At 52.9% G+C, this 16,590-nt stretch overlaps 2 protein-coding genes across 3 annotated transcripts in view; one reads left to right on the plus strand and one right to left on the minus strand.

The window, feature by feature from the left end:
* Positions 1-11,603, minus strand: part of LOC105709197 (myotubularin-related protein 9-like) — a 14,176-nt gene extending 2,573 nt beyond the window's left edge. Inside the window, exons 1-6 of one of the 2 annotated variants that reach the window (XM_064363624.1) lie at positions 11,448-11,603; positions 6,911-7,019; positions 6,552-6,677; positions 5,621-6,428; positions 2,067-2,286; positions 9-302 (exon numbers count right to left, since the gene is read on the minus strand). In XM_064363624.1, coding sequence (XP_064219694.1) covers positions 6,417-6,428; positions 6,552-6,677; positions 6,911-7,019; positions 11,448-11,542 — 342 coding nt within the window. In that variant the 5' untranslated portion in view covers positions 11,543-11,603 and the 3' untranslated portion in view covers positions 9-302; positions 2,067-2,286; positions 5,621-6,416. Of the gene's footprint in view, positions 1-8; positions 303-2,066; positions 2,287-5,620; positions 6,678-6,910; positions 7,020-11,447 lie in introns of both variants that reach the window. The other variant, XM_064363623.1, reaches the window with a different exon arrangement.
* A 1,253-nt stretch (positions 11,604-12,856) lies between these two features.
* On the plus strand, positions 12,857-14,703 carry FAM167B (family with sequence similarity 167 member B). Its single transcript, XM_012441019.2, has 2 exons — positions 12,857-13,532; positions 14,218-14,703. Exons 1-2 carry the CDS (start codon positions 13,272-13,274, stop codon positions 14,446-14,448), a joined length of 492 nt encoding a protein of 163 aa, XP_012296442.1. The 5' UTR covers positions 12,857-13,271; the 3' UTR covers positions 14,449-14,703.
* The last annotated feature ends 1,887 nt before the right edge of the window (positions 14,704-16,590 follow it).

Genomic DNA, 16,590 nt, shown 5'->3' on the forward strand with positions numbered 1-16,590 from the left:
GGGCTCACCTTGCCACAGCTGCAGGCTCTGGGGCTCCACAGATGGCCAAGGCATTGAGGACATAGAGTGGGTTCCAGAGTCTTTGTTGCTTTTTTGACCCCAGACCACAGGGAGTACATCTGAGTCCTCACTTCATACAGGTATCTGCAGAAATGGAGGGAGGGAGTTTCCAGCCCCAGGTATGCCCTCTGGGAGTTTGGGTGGGCAGCCCTGGTTAGTAGGGTGACAGCCACTCTGGAGCAGTGATAACTTTTCTCCTTTTTCTTGCAAACATTATTTCCAGTCAGATCTTGTACTGGGCACTAGAATAAAAGAGGAACAAGACAAAGTCCTACTTAAGAGTTCTATTTAAAGGGAGAAACCAATTTAGTTTTGCCTCAGTGTCAGAGAAGGCTAATTAAGAATGTGATGTTTGGCCGGGCGCGGTGGCTCACGCCTGTAATCCCAGCACTTTGGGAGGCTGAGGTGGGTGGACCAGCTGAGGACAAGGGTTCAAGATCAGCCTGACCAACATGGAGAAACCCTGTCTCTACTAAAAATACAAAATTAGCCTGGTGTGGTGGCATATGCCTGTAATCCCAGCTACTTGGGACGCTGAGGCAGGAGAATCACTTGAACCTGGGAGGTGGAGGTTGCAGTGAGCCAAGATCACGCCATTGCACTCCAGACTGGGCAGCAAGAGTGAAACTGTCTCAAAAAAAAGAACTTGATGTTTGAGCTTCGTCTCAGCAGACCTAGCATACCCACTGTGCAAAGCAACAGCCAACACTTGAGGAGAACAGCATGAGCCAAAGCAAGAAGGCGGAAAGGGCCCACTGGGAATATTGAAAGATCTGGACCCAGGAGCTTTTGAAAGAAAAGTGGTAACAAGGAAGATGCAGAGAGCAGTGAGGCAGCTGCCAGAGAGTCCAAATGGAAAGAGACCAGTGTGGATGAAGACGTGGAGAGAGCCTTCTGGCAAGGGAGGACCAAACTCAGACATTTTTAGGAGAAAGACTAAAGATGAAGGATGGGGGAGAGGGAGGTAAATAGAGATGATCCAGGACCAGTGGGGTTAGTGAAATAGGATGGGGTATGGAGGAAGACTGAGCAACAGAAAATAACTAAGTCTGATCTTCACCCTGGAGAGGAGGGAACCCTTCCTCCCCCCATCTCTTAGTGTTGTAAGACAAAGCTGACATCTGGGGCTGATTAGGAGCATACGCAGCGAGCCAACCAAATAATAAAAATACCATTTCTTTTTTTCTTTTTTGATGGAGTCCCGCTCTGTTGCCTGGGTTCAAGCAATTCTTGTGCCTCAGCCTCCCGAGTAGCTGGGATTACAGGTGTGCACCATCACACCTGGCTAACTTTTTGTATTTTTAATAGAGATGGGGCTTCACCATGTTGGCCAGGCTGGTCTCGAACTCCTGACCTCAGGTGATCTGCCCGCCTCAGCCTCCCAAAGTGCTAGGATTACAGGTGTGAGCCACCACACCTGGCCAGGTTATGGCTACTCTTATTCCCTTCAGGCTACCGACGAGACAGACTCTTGACAGGTCTGCTATGAACACCCAGCAGGAGAGAGTGGTGAAACAGGAATTTGAGCCCAAATGATTCTACTCTGCTTTCAACCTCTGTTCTATTACTTTGAAAGAATCAACCTTGCAAAGTGATAGAGAGCCCCAGAAATTATTTTTGCAGTAACTTTCCCCTTTAATCCTTGTTTTCAAGACAGGGGTCACTTGCAATTGGCTATGGACAGAGTAGCCCCATGAGGCGGAGGTTGCGGTGAGCCGAGATGGCGCCATTGCACTCCAGCCTGGGCAACAAGAATGAGACTCTATCTCAAAAAAAAAAAAAAAATCTAAAGGATTGGCCTTGGCCCTATCTATCTCTGGGTTTGCAGAAGTTAGGAGGAAGTATGAGATTTGGAGGTAGGGGCAGGGATGACACTTGGTTTTCCTAAAAGACAATCTCAATTGGAAGGGAAAGATGACTCCTAAGGAAGTAAGGTACTGATGCCGCAGATATCCAGCCCTTTCCTATGCCTGCCCCCGACCCACCTCAACGCCCCCTCAGCTCACCTCTCCTTTTCGCTGTTGCAGAGGAGGGTGCCAAAAGGGGAGGCATAGGTGCACTCAAATGGCGCCAACAGTAGCCCTTCCCAAACTCCAGTCACAGTGGGAACCGGCGGCCCAGTTGCCACACGCAGTCCGGGAAGAGGAGAAAGGTGGATGCCTCGTGCTTGGGGCAGGCATGGGAGAAGGCCGAATGGGCACAGCGCAGCTGGAAGGGGTGGCCGGCCTGGGGATGGGGGAAGAGCAATGGGCACGAGGAAGCAAGGTTTCTGGATGGAGGGTAAGGCCGGGGTTGGGTGGTCACTTACTTACCTGGATCCACTCCTGCTCCACTAGCCCCTGGTCCTGCTCAAGCGGTCCAGGATGAGTTGGGCCAGTGAAGTCACAAACAGGGTGCTGTCTGTGCCTTTAGCCCCATGTACCAGAATGCAGGCCCCTTCCCTGTAGGCCCAGGGCTCATCAGCAGTGGCCTAGTCCTTCCCTCCCAGGGTCACCAGGACAGGAATAGAATGGACTGAGTTCTAGGCTATATTTGCTTACTGAATCAGTTTTTCGTCCAGGGGTTGAGAGCCCTGCCCATCCCGCCCTAGTCTCTGTGTCAAGGGGCTCCATGCCCGGGGCTGCCAGGCAGGTGATGCTAGTGCCTCCTTTATATGTGACAGCCAGCAGCAGCTGTCCAGCTGACTCAGCCAGTGGTCCATGCTCTGCTCCAAATCCCCACAGGCCTCCACCAGGTGCATGAAGCTGTCCTGCAGGGGCTGCCCTCTGGGCAGTGGGAGTCTGGTCATCTTCCCCAGCCCAAGCCCTTGGCAAGTATAGCCTGGGAGCAAGTGCTCGAGACCAATGAGGGAGACACAGAACCCTGTAAAGAGCCCATCTGGCTGGGCACAGTGGCTCATATCTGTAATCCCAGCACTTTGGGAGGCCGAGGCAGATGGATCACTTGAGGCCAGGAATTTGAGACCAACCTGTCCAGCATGGCGGTACCCTGTCTCTACTAAAAATACAAAAATTAGCCGGGCACAGTGGCAGGCACCTGTAATCTCAGTTACTTGGGAGGCTGAGGCAGGAGAATTACTTGAACCTGGGAGGTGGAGGTTGCAGTGAGCCGAGATCGCACCACTGTACTCCCACCTGGGTGACAGAGAGAGACTCCATCTAAAAAAAAAAAAAAAAAAAAGCCCATCTGATAAAAGGGACACAGAGCCCCTTGGGGAGCCCAGTCTCACTGCATACACAACCTACGGAGGAGCTCCTAATCCTTGAGACAGGGTCTCATTCTGTAGATGAAATGGTTTCTTAGCTTTGAGGATTCCTCAATCTGATGGGAGAGACTCAAGACCCTTTGAGAAAGCACCTGGGGAGGGGTCGCATAGCCCTCTGGGGAAACACAGAATGCCCTGGGAAACCACCAATTTGATGGGAGTATCACAGTGCCCTTGAAATACCCAAGTCTGATGGGAGAAACAGAGTGCTCCCCAGGGACCCCCAGTCTGATGAGAGAAACACAGTCCTCTTGGAATTCTGCATCTGCTCCTACCTCCCAGAAACTGCTCTGCTCAAGGTCACCAGTGACCTCCCATCAGAAAATCTAACAGAGATTTTTCAGCCCTGTTTAAAAGCCTTTAGTGGAGCCAGGTGTGGTGGCTCACAGCTGTAATCCCAGCCCTTTGGGAGGCTGAGGCGGGTGGATCACCTGAGGTTGGGAGTTCGAGACCAGCCTGACCAACATGGGGAAACCCCATCTCTACTAAAAATACAAAAATTAGCCGGGCACAGTGGCACACGCCTGTAATCCCAGCTACTAGGGAGGCTGAGGCAGAAGAATCGCTTGAACCTGCCCCTCGAGGCAGAGGTTGCAGTGAGCCGAGATGGCGCCATTACACTCCAGCCTGGGTAACAAGAGTGAGACTCTATCTCAAAAAAAAAAACCTTCAATGGCTCCCCGCCACCTTGAGGATAGAGTCTAAGCTCATAACCATGGCCTTCCAGACCTCTGTTCTTCCCTGTGATCCCCATAGCCTCATTTGTCCTCCCACTTCATACTCAACACTCCTACCATACTGAAGGACATTAGTCGCCTCCATCCATGGTTTCACTTTCTCAGGTTTCAGTTACCCATGGTCAACTGTGGCCTGAAAATATTACATAGAAAATTCCAGAAATAATTCATAAATTTTCAATTGTAAGCCCTTCTGAATGTCCTGATGAAATTTTGAGTTACCCTGCTCTGTCCTGCTGGGTGGGAATCCTCCCTCTGTCCAGCATATCCATGCTGCACACACTCGCTGCCCGTTAGTCACTTAGTAGCTGTCTCGGTTATCAGAGCGACCGTGGCAGTACTGTAGTGGGCTTGCGTTCAAGGTCAATAGGAGCCTATGGCTGCATTACAAGGCCAATGTCACTCACCATATCTCATCACGTGGGCGTTTAAGCATCTCACCTCATCACAAGAAGGATGAGTAAAGTAAGATATCTTGAGAAAGAGACCACACTCATACAACTATTTTTTTTAAAACAAGGTCTCATTCTGTCAGCCAGCCTGGAGTGCAGTGGTGTGATCACAGCTCACTGCAGCCTCTACCTCCCAGGGCTCAGGTGATCTCCCACCTCAGCCTCTTGAGTAGCTGGGTCTACAGGTGCACATCACTATGCCCGGCTAATTTTGAGACAGGATCTTGCTCTCACCCAGGCTGGAGTGCAGTGGCATTATCACAGCTCACTACAACCTCCGCCTCCCGGATTCAAGCCATCCACCTAGGCCTCTTGAGTAGCTGGGACTACAGGTATGCACCGCCATGCACAACTGATTTTTGTATTTTTTACAGAGACTGTTTCTCCCAAACAGGACAAATGACCAGGCTGACTCTGCACCTGTACACCTGCAGTTCCCTCCACATGCAGGGTCTGTCTTCCTTCTTCTGGCTCACTCCTCCTACACTTTTCAGTCTCAGCTAAAACATTCTATTCTCAGGGAAACCTCTGATTACCTGAAGTCGCCTTAGTAAGAGAAGGGCACCTCCTGTGTGCTGCTGCTCATCTCAGGGGATCCCAACTGACTGACTGTTCTCTGCTGGTCTCGGTCATGTCTGGGCTGGCCACCATGGCACCCCCTGGGCTCAGTGCTGAGTAAATGAATGAATACACAGAGTTGTGTATTTTGGATAGGGAAGCAGTCTACTCTCCTCAAACCACAAAACTCCCTCAGGACTTCTTGGCATTGCCATCACCTGGAGACAGAGGGACCAGATTATGTCTGTGCAGGTGCAGAACTCAGGGAGGGGTGCATGTGTGCAGGCAGAGACTGTTCCAGGAAGACAAATTTCAGTTTAATGTAAAGAGGTGCTTTTTCTTCCCAGGCAAAGTTGGGGTGCCTAGAGAGTAAGGCACTCTCTCAGTGGTGGTATGCAAGTGGGGAGGCCCACATGGAGGGATGACACCAGGAAAGGCTTGAGTCTTCAAGGTTCCTGGCGGATCCCCTCACCCCAACACACACTCACACACGTACATTCACAGAGTCTTGCAGGAGAGGACCTGGGAGAGGGTGGGAGGCCCCTTACCTCTCCAGGGGGCCGGAGCAACCGTTTCCAGTAGGGTAAGCGGCCTGGCCTAAGTGCTTCCGCCAGTCACGCGGGCCTGTTTTGAGGCCTGGGCTGATCACGTGTCCACGATGAAGTCCCGCGAACTAGGGCAAGTCCCCGCTAGCATAGCTCGCAGCAGCTCCTGGTCCTCCTCGCTGGGCCGCTTCTGGGGACCGGTCAGGGGCTGGTGCTGGTTGGAGCGTAGAAGAACCTGCGGATCGGATTCAGCTCTGGAAGTGGTCCCCCATGCCTCAGGGGGTCCCCTAGGCCTGTTCTGCACACCGACAGGCTGGAGCCCAGCAACGAGGCAGGAACTCACGAGGCTTCAGACCAGTCTGCAGGTGTTGTGGCCAGAGTGGATTGGGACCCTATGAATAGACCGTGGGCGGGTCCAGGCTTGACAAAGAAGGCACTAAGCTTCGCGCAGGGCCGAGAACCGCCAGGGGCGGGGCCAAAGAAAGGTGATACTCCTTCCCTCCGAAAAGGCTGGAGAGGGGCGGGGCCAGAACGGGCCAGGAGTCGGGGCCGCGGCCACGCAGCGAATTGATCTGGCCAAAAAGAAAAGGTCCAGAAAAGACTCAGCCGCCCAGGGGCGGAGCGTGGGGAGGGCACACTCATCCGCTGGGAGCGTGGTGGTAGCTGAGCACCGGGAAGCGGCCTCCCTGGCGGAAGCGGGCGCTGTGCGCCAGGTCATCATCGTCCACCAAGCCTGGGACAACCACGGCACGGGGTAACTGGGGCAGAAGCTGAAGTCCTCGTTCACCTCGCTCAGCCGTCACGCGTTGGTCTGCGGCGCAGGGTGGAGAGAGGGCAGGTCTAGGGCACCCAGGGAGTGCCCTGTCCCTGCCCTCTTCCCGCGCCTCTTCCGGGCCCAGCTTCCACCTCCCCGGGCCTCCACTACCGCGCCCACCTCAAGAGCTACTCGCTTGTAGTAGCGTTCAGGCGAGAGGAAGTGCCAGGAGTCGTCCAATCTCAGGCCTTTGGGATGGTAGAAGAACGGGCAGGAGGTGATGGCCAATTCCAGGGAAGACAGCGGCTGGGGAAGGAAGTCAGGGGCTCTGGGGAGGGTCGGAAGCGTCTCGCCCGCGCCCTTTCCAGCCCCTCAGCCCCTGTAGCTTCAGCTTCGGCCTCTCCACGTACCCCGGACCACCCTGCAGCCCCCTGCCATTTAGCTGCGGCTGCGGAGCCTCTTTGAACAGTAGCGCCTTTCTATTCCCCTCCAAGCGAGACAGGGATAGTTTCAAGGACTCGGGCGCGCCCTCGGCACACCTCGAAGGAGCGGGCGATGTCCAGCGTCGCTTCCCCGTCTTCTATTTCCAGCTGCAGCACCCGCAGGTCCTTACGGCGCAGGGTGATGGTGCCGGAGCCACCCGCAACCCTGGGAGGGATGGGCCCAGGCTTAGTGTCCCTCGCTAAGGGGAGGATGGTGCCCTCCTGCATAACGCAGGGTGATGGTGCCCTACTGCGTAACGCCCAATCCGGGAAACGGGTAGCCCCTCTCTTGGGACAACGAAACTTACTGGCCCTCTCTGGGACTCGTTGTCCCCTTCCAGGAGAGGGGCAAGAGTTTCTCGAATTGGGCGTCACGCCGGAGGGCGCCAGTTCCGACTGCGCTGGCAGTTTCCCCTACCTCGCCGAGCCACGCGCTCCCCAACTCCGGGGACGCCCCGGCCACGTGTCACCGCTTCTTGATGCTACGCAACAGCAGCCACAGGTCCCGAGACCACAGGTCCCGAGACGACGCCCCCCCCCCCCCACACCCCTGCGACAGCAGCAGGCGGTGGCCAGTGACACACAGCGTCAGCTCGGAGAACTCCATTCTACCAGTGAGAGACCCGGGGCCCAACAGAAGGCCTGACTTTGGGAGCCTCCGGAGGGGCAGGCTAGGGCTTCGAAAGCGACTGGAACTGTCTAGAAGGCTGCTGTCGACGCCACCGTCTGGACAGCTGTTAAGGAGGCCTTCAGAGGAAGGGATCACAGTTTCACAGGAATTTTCCCTCATATTGCCAGTATCTCTTAGCGAGGTCTCTGGCCAGAGACTGTGATAAACAAATCTCCATTTCACCAACTGTGAAATGGGGAGAATAATCTTGCCTAAGGTCCTTGACCCTGTGCCTGGGTTGCAGGAGACACTCAATATTTTTGTTTGTTTGTTTAAGCCCTGAGGTGCTAGCACTACTGCTGACTTTAAAAAGAAAGAAAGGCCGGTTGCAGTGGCACCCGCCTGTAATCTCAGCACTTTCGGAGGTCAGGAGTTCGAGACCAGCCTGGCTAACATAGTGAAACCCCGTTTCTACTAAAAATACACAAAATTGGCAGGGCATGGTGGTTCACGCCTGTAATCCCAGCACTTTGGGAGGCCGAGGTGGGCGGATCACGAGGTTAGGAGATTAAGACTATCCGGGCCAATATGGTGAAACCCCATCTCTACTAAAAATATAAAAATTAGCTGGGCATGATGGCGGGCGCCTGTAATCCCAGCTATTCAGGAGGCTGAAGCAAGAGAATTGCTTGAACCCGGGAGGCAGACCAAGATCGCGCCATTGCACTACAGCATGGGCGAAAAGAGCGAAACTCCGTCTCAAAAATAAAAGCAAGCAAGAAAAATAACCATCTCTTCCCCTGTACCCTGGTGGAAGGGCCGGAAAGTGGGTGTGAAACTGGGAACTGCCTACTTCCATACATAAGAAACTTGGGTTGGGGAAATCCTTTGGTCCACCTTAAATACAAGCAGCTGTGTAGCTGATGCCCCTCCCCCGCCTCGCAGCTGGAAGTCCCTGCCTGAGGGCGCCCTCTGTGCAGCCCACTTCGGGCTGAGTCCTGACCTACAGAACCCCATCTGCTATCACTCCATCCTTTCAGTAAGTGTGTATTGCCTATACAGTGAGCTGAGCCCTGTGTTTGGTGCTGGGACCCAGGAATGACTGAGGAAGGCTCTGTTCAGGGTTTTCAGTCTAGCAAGAGACACAATTAAGTTGATAAAATTGCAGGAAGAAAGCTGAGCCGATTTACCACAGGACCCATCTATTCATTCACCCACCTTCTTTTTCTTTTTTAAATGTCTTTGTGGAGATGGGGTCTCCCTGCTTTTCCCAGGCTGGTCTTCAACTCCAAGCCTCAAGCAATCCTCCTGCCTCCTGGCCTCCCAAAGTGCTGGGATTACAGGCATGAGCCACCATGCCCAGCCTCATTTATGTATGTATGTATGTATGTATTTTTATTAAGAATAAAGGAATAGGGCTGGGTGCGGTGGCTCACGCCTGTAATCCTAGCACTTTGGGAGGCTGAGGTGAGTGGATAGCTTGAGGCCAGAAGTTCAAGACCAGCTTGGCCAACATATGAAACCCAGTCTCTACTAACAATAAAAAAAAATTAGCCAGGCATGGTGGTGTGTGCTTCTAGTCCCAGCTACTCGGAAGGCTGAGGTAGGAGAATCCCTTTTGAACCCGAGAAGCAGAGGCTGCAGTGACCCAAGATCGCACCACTGCACTCTAGCCTGAGCAACAGAGCAAGACTCTGTCACACACACACACAAAATTGCCAAGCGAGGTGGCTCATGCCTGTAATCCCAACACTTTTCTGGTCTAGGCAGACAGATCACTTGAGGTCAGGAGGAGTTTGTGACCAGCCTGGCCAACATGGCAAAACCTCATCTCTACTAAAAATACAAAAATTAGCTGGGCATGGTGGCTCGCACCTGTAGTCCCAGCTACTTGGGAGGCTGAGGCAGGATAATCGCTTGAACCCGAGAGGCAGAGGTTGCAGTAAGCTGAGATCCACCACCGTACTCCAGCTTGGGTGATGGCGAGATTCGTCCCCCCAAAAAAGAATAAAGGAATACAGAGGGGAGTGGTGGCTCATGGCTGTAATTCCAGCACTTTGGGAGACCAAGGCAGGAGGATCGCTTGAGCCCAGGAATTTGAGACCAGCCTGGGCAACATGGTAAAACCCCAACTCTACCAAAAACACAAAAAATTAGCCAAGCGTGGTGCGTGCCTGTGGTCCCAGCTGCTAGGGAGGCTGAGGTGGGAGGATCACTTGAGCCTGGGAGTTGGAGGTTGCAGTGAGCTGAGATTTTGCTGCTGTACTGCAGGCTGGATAACAGTGAAACCCCATCTCATTAAAAAAAAAAAAAAAAAAAAAAAAAGACTAAAGGTACTTCATAGGCAGAGAAGCTTTTTTTTTTGTTTTTGAGATAGGGTCTGCCTTTGTCACCCAGGCTGGAGTGCAGTGGTACGATCAGGGCTCACTGCAGCAGCTTTGCCCTTCTGGGTTTAAGCAATCCTCCCATCTCAGCCTCTCAAGTAGTAGTTGGGCACAGGCACGTACCACCATGCCCTGCTAATTTTTTTTTTTTCTTTCTCATCCTCTGACTTTCGGTGGCTCACACCTGTAATCCCAGCACTTTGGGAGGCTGAGGTGGGCGGATCACGAGGTCAGGAGATCGAGACCATCCTGGCTAATGCCATGAAACCCCGCCTCTAAAAAAAAAAATGTTACCCAGGCTGGTGTCAAACTCCTGGGCTCAAATGATCCTCCTACCCCCACCTCCCAAAGTGCTGAGATTACAGGCATGAACCCCGGTCATATTTTTTCATTTTATTATTATTTATTTTATTCTAGCAGCTCTTTTATTAAGAGTGTATATATTTTCGTTTCTTTTTTTTTTTTTGAGATGGAGTTTCTCTCTTGTCGTCCAGGCTGGAGAGCAATGGTGTGAGCTCGGCCCACAGCAACCTCGACCTCCCAGGTTCAAGTGATTCTCCTGCCTCAGCCTCCCGAGTAGCTGGGATTACAGGCATGCGCCACCATGCCTGGCTAATTTTTTGTATTTTTAGTGGAGACAGAGTTTTTCCATGTTGGTCACACTGGTCTCAAACTCCTGCCCTCAGGTGATCCGCCCACCTTGGCCTCCCAAAGTACTGGGATTACAGGCATGAGCCACCATGCCTGGCCTATTTTCATTTCTTTTTCTTTCTTTCTTTTTTTTTTTTTTAAGAGACAGGGTTTCACCATTGGCCAGGCTGAGTCTTGAACTCCTGACCTCGTGATCCATCCGCCTCAGCCTTCCAAAGTGCTGGGATTACAGGTGTGAGCCACCGTACCTGGCCCTATTTTCTTTTTTTTTTTTTTTTTTTGAGACAGAGTCTCACACTGTCACCAGGCGCCAGGCTGGAGTGCAGCTGCGCCATCTCGGCTCACTGCAACCTCTGCCTCCCAGGTTCAAGCAATTCTCCTGCCTCAGCCTCCCGAGTAGCTGGAACTACAGGCATGTGCCACCACGCCTAGCTAATTTTTTGTATTTTTTAGTAGAGACGGGGTTTCACCACGTTGGTCTGGATGGTCTTGATCTCTTGACCTCGTGATCTGCCCGCTTCAGCTTCCCAAAGTGCTGGAATTACAGGCGTGAGCCACCTCACCCGGCCTCCTATTTTCATTTCTTAAACATTGATGTCTACACTGTTGGGGGTGCTGATTACTAAGAATAAGACCAACTGCTACCTTTAAAGGGCCTTCTGGTCCACTCTGTTTCAGACTTTTGCGTGTGAGTTTTACACACACACATACAAGCCTTCTTTCAAATTATATATATAAACAAAAGTAAAACCATAGTATAAACATGAAATTGGAACTATTTTGTGAAGGAAATCAGACATGAAAGAATACATATTTGCTTGAGCCCAAGAGTTTGAGACCAGCATGAGCAACACAGGAAGACCTTGCTTCTATTAAAAATAAAATTATCTCATGAGACTACCACAAGGAAAAGAAAAAATTTTAATTTAATTTAATTTAAAAAAATTACCTGGGTGTGGGATCTTGCACGTGTAAGTCCCAGCTACTGAGGAGGTCAAGCAAACGAATTCCTAAATCCAAGAGTTCAAGGTTGCAGTGAGCCATAATCCCACCACTGCACTCCAGACTCTAGCCTGGCAACAAAGCAAGACCTTGTCTCAAAAAAACAGAAGAAAAAAAAAAAAAAAAGTATAAATTGTAAAATTCCAGACGAGCAGCAGCAGTTGGGATGGGAATTTGGTAGAAATGCAGATTACCAGGCTCCGCCCCATACATACTGAATCAGAAACTCTGGCGGTGGGGCCTAGCAATCTCAGCAAGCTTTCTAGGTGATTCCGATGCATGCTGAAGATTGTGAACCACTGGTGCTGTTACCCTTGGGAGAGTAGTAGCAGGCCAGGAGCACATGGGAGGCTAACAGCCCTTCCTGGGTGCTGGAAATACTCTGTTGCTTGATCTGAGTGCTGGTTATATGGATGCGTTCAGTTTGGGAGAATTCATTGAACCATGCATTTATTTATTTACTTATTTTTTGAGATGGAGTTTCACTGTTTTTGTCCAGGCTGGAAATGGTGTGATCTCGGCTCACTGCAACCCGCATCTCCCACGTTCAAATGATTCTCTGGCCTCAGCCTCCTGAGTAGCTGGGATTACAGGCGCACACCACCACACCCGGCTAATTTTGTATTTTTAGTGGAGATGGGGTTTTACCATGTTGGCCAGGCTGGTATCAAACTCCTGACCTCAGGTGATCTGCCTGCCTTGGCTTCACAAAGTTTTGGGGTTACCGGCGTGAGCCACCACACTCTCATGCATTTATGATATATACAATTTTTCTGTGTGTACGTTATGTTTCAAAACAAAGTTTAAAAAAGCGAACTGCTCTGGTTGAAGCCCTGGGAGGGGCAGGGAGGGTTGAAGCCCTGGGAGGGGCAGGGAGAGGGAGAACAAGGACCTGATCCACAGCTCTGCCCTTCCCCTGCAGGCAGCCCTTGAGGAATTTCCAAGGGAACCTATGGCTCCTTAGAGTATTAGCCTGAAATCCTTGATCTGTTCCAACAGAGCTCTGAGAAGGTCAGTGACTTGCCCAAGCTTCCGCAGAGCCAGCACTAGAAACCAGGTCTCCTTGATCATGGTATCTCCCCTGCCAGGTAAGTCCCATCTACTAAGGAGGCTGAGGCAAGAGAATTGCTTGAACCTGGGAGGTGGAGGTTGCAGTGAGCTGAGATCGCACCATTGCATTCCAGCCTGGGTGACAGCGTGAGACTCCGTCTCAAAATAAAAAAAAAAAAAAAAAAAGAAACCAGGTCTCCTGACTCCCAGGCCAGGACCCTGGAGGCTAGTCTTTTGCCGAAGGGCTAGTGTCACGAGTAAGGACAAGGGGTGGCTAGGCAGCCTCCTCCCGGATCTCAGCTCCCTTAACTTGGGTCTTGGGAAGAGGGCCAAGACTCTGGTGTGAATGATGCTTTTCTCATCCTGGAGCAACTTCCTTTCTGGGAACTGGGTGTCTCTTTCTGGGCAAAGACAATAAAATTCATCCAAAAGGCCAGAAGAGCAGGGTTCCTCCGGCCCCCACCCGGATGGGCATCACGTGGCTCCCAAGTTAGCAGTCCAGGAAAATTCCAGCCCTTGCACACTTGGCCTCACACACAGCCATCTGCTCACTCACCCTGGCACACTCAGCCCCCCAACCCACCTTGAACATTGACCATCACACACTCCCTGGCACACTCTTCTCACCCTCAGCTTCTACCACCTCTCCCTGGGCAATATTGCCAGCCCTTCCCTCATCCCAGAGCTGCAGCTCTGTCCTGTCACTCACCTCAAACCTGCCATGTCCCTGGGGCAACTGAAATTCCAGGCAGTGGGTGAAGAGGACGAGGAGGATGAGGAGGGGGAGAGCCTGGACTCTGTGAAGGCACTCACAGCCAAGCTTCAGCTGCAGACTCGGCGGCCCTCATATCTGGAGTGGACAGCCCAGGTCCAGAGCCAGGCCTGGCGCAGGGCCCAAGCCAAACCTGGACTACGGGGACCTGGGGCCATTGGCAGCTTCGACTCAATGGACTCCGCCCTTGAGTGGCTCCGACAAGAGCTGGTGAGTCTGGTGGGGTGGGCAGCTTTGCACAGGGCCTTCGGGCTGGTCCTCCCTAGGGCCCAAGACCACAGGAATGGGGAAGGGATGAGAATGGACCTCGCCTCCAGCACCTGCCCACTCAGGTGTCCTGGGCTGAGGAGCCAGGAATGGACTTGTCCAGTGCTGTATTCAGGGAGCCTTGCTGAAGGATTCCATCCAATCTTCTGCCCTTGTGCTCCTGTGGCTTAGGGGACAGAGCCCTGCCATTGGGGAGTGTGGAGCACCATGATAGATAGGGAAAGACACGGTCTCCCCTACTCTGGGACTTGCTATGCCCCAGAGATACAGTGAAGTACAAAAGGAGGCCCTGGCAATGCCACAGGCAGATTCTGAAGACGGGAATTTGAATAGGTGGCTCCCAACCCAATATGTGCAAATAGAAAGATAACCAGGCTCCAACACAGAGATTCTGCTTAGTTGATCTGGGATGGGTCCCAGGCAGCTGGATTTGCTTAATAATGACTCCTTAGCCCGGTTTGAGAACCACCAGGTGGATCAAGATTGGGAAATGGGGAGGGATCAAGCTGAGGTGAGAGGGGGCCCGGGGAGGACACAGCCAGTGCAAAGGCCCAGCGTTGCCAGGAAGGGTGGAACAGCGCGCGGCCGAGGGCCCGTCCGTCATGCTCACGCCCCCTCTCGGCCGCAGCGGGAGATGCAGGCGCAGGACCGGCAGCTGGCAGGGCAGCTGCTGCGACTGCGGGCCCAGCTGCACCGGCTGAAGATGGACCAGGCCTGTCACCTGCACCAGGAGCTGCTGGATGAGGCTGAGCTGGAGCTAGAGTTGGAGCCTGGGGACGGCCCGGCCCTGGCCCCACTGCTGCGGCACCTGGGCCTCACGCGCATGAATATCAGCGCCCGGCGCTTCACCCTCTGCTGAGGAACACCTGTGTGGGCCGCCCCTCCCCCCTCCTCCCCGCCCCCTCTCCCACTGCCGCTTCCCCTGCCTGCCTGAGAAGAGGGAAGGGAGGGGTGCCCCAGCTCCTGGCGGGGGAGCAGAAACATTCAGGCTTCTGAGAGCTGAATTCCAAGAGTGCAAAACCCTAGCATCCTGTTTCCTCTGCTGCCAGCTGGGAGGGGGAGGAGGAGGAGCTCACACCCACAAACTCCTCAATAAACGCCCTGCCGCTTCCCATCAAGGTCTCTTGCAGTCGTTTGTTCAGGCCCAGGGCCGCTGTCTGAACGTGGCCTGTCGCTGGGACCACCCTAGTCCACTGCAGGCCCATGGGAGGTGACAGGTAAATTGGGATGCTGAAGAATGCAGAATCTGGGAGACGTGGATTTAAAGGCAGCTCCCTCGTTTATTTCTTTTTTTTGTTATTCTCCTTTTTTCTGTGTGTGCAGTGGTGTGATCTCTGCTCACTGCAACCTCCATCTCCCAGGTTCAATCGATTCTCCTGCCTCATCCTCCTGAGTAGTTGGAATTATAAGCGGCCACCACCATGCCTGGCTAATTTTTTATATATATATATTTTTTTTTGAGATGGAGTTTCGCTCTTGTTGCCCAGGCTCGAGTGCAATGGCGCGATCTGGGCTCACTACAACCTCCATCTCTTGGGTTCAAGCGATTCTCCTGCCTCAGCCTCCCAAGTAGATGGGATTACAGGCATGCGCCTCCACACCTGGCTAATTTTGTATTTTTAGTAGAGACGGGGTTTCACCGTGTTGGCCAGGCTGGTCTTGAACTCCTAACCTCAAGTGATCCACCCACCTGGCCTCCCAAAGTGTTAGAATTACAGGCCTGAGCCAGTTTATTTCTATTAGACCCTGAGGAACCCCCTTAACCCCTGAGTCTGTTTCCTTACCTCCACATTGGAGATGCTGATTCTCACTCCACAGGTGGCAGATGTGCCTTAAGGGAAATCGTGCACAGCGAGCCCTCAGTGACTGTGAGCTATTACTTGCTCCCAGCGCTGCAGTGTTTCTACTCTGTGCTGAGACTCGGAGATGGACATGAAGTGTTCAGGCTTACATTGCAAGGGAGGCTGGGCCCTGCACCAGCCCTGGAGCTCCAACTCCGGGCTCAGTGTCAGTCTATAGGTTTTTTACTTTGTCTCTCTCAGCCTTTGTTTCTGTGTTACCCTTTTTGACTTTCCAACTCAGGCTTCCTCTTCCCCCAACCCATTTCCTGCCCCCCCCCCCCCCCCCCCCGGCCTGCAGCTGAGGTGCACGCAGTATCACAGCCTCGCTTCCACCTCACAAACCCCAACAATGCTCTGCGGGTTCCCCTCCCCCTACCTGCTCACTCAGGCAGTGACGCATTTGCACTTTCCTCCTGGCGGGGTCAAGGCCCAGTTCTTGGACCTGATGAGGCCACCCGGAGTTCCTCATATCACTGGTGACCTGGCCCTCAGCTAATGATGGGCACCCCCTCAGCCTAGTCCCAGGGGAAACGGAAATTCTTTGCCTGCCTGCTGCTTGTGACAATCTTCTTGGTGCCTGCTTATAACAGAAAGTCCTGACAGTCTGTGGCCTGCACCTGGGGGCCTGTGTGCGCTGTCTTCCACCTGTTGGAGGAGATGGTGCCAAGCCCTCCACCTCTGCCAGGGACTGTGGCCTTGCCTCTGCCTGCATTCGAAGTGTTGCCCTATGCTCAGACCATGATTACTGGGTGTTGTGCTGGCCTCTGACTACAGCAGGGGCCTCTTGGAGACATGAGGTTGTCCTGTCTGCTTCCTGAAACAGGAGCCACCGTTTCTGTCTGTGAGAGGAAATTTTTCCAGCATTCTGCCTACCACTCGCCTATCCTAGACTATAATAAAGCTACTGTCCTGTGCCTGGGATGACATGGGAATTGTTTTCTACGCCTGACCTGACTGTGACATGCATGCTCTGCTGGCCAGCTATTTAACAGGGATATTGTCCTGTCCTCTGACTCTGGACGATGCTACCTTTGCTGCCAGACAGAAAGAAAAGGGTCACTCAGCTGCAGCGGTGGTGCTGCGGGGCTACTTGCTTCTCACCGTCAGCTGAGTGCGAGTCTGCTTGCCCCCTGCTCACTGGGTCCAAAGGCTGCCCTTGA

This window comes from Aotus nancymaae, unplaced genomic scaffold, assembly GCF_030222135.1.
Source record: "Aotus nancymaae isolate 86718 unplaced genomic scaffold, 86718_ANA_hifiasm-v0.15.2.pri h1tg000053l, whole genome shotgun sequence".
In the NCBI taxonomy this organism is placed as follows: domain Eukaryota; kingdom Metazoa; phylum Chordata; class Mammalia; order Primates; family Aotidae; genus Aotus; species Aotus nancymaae.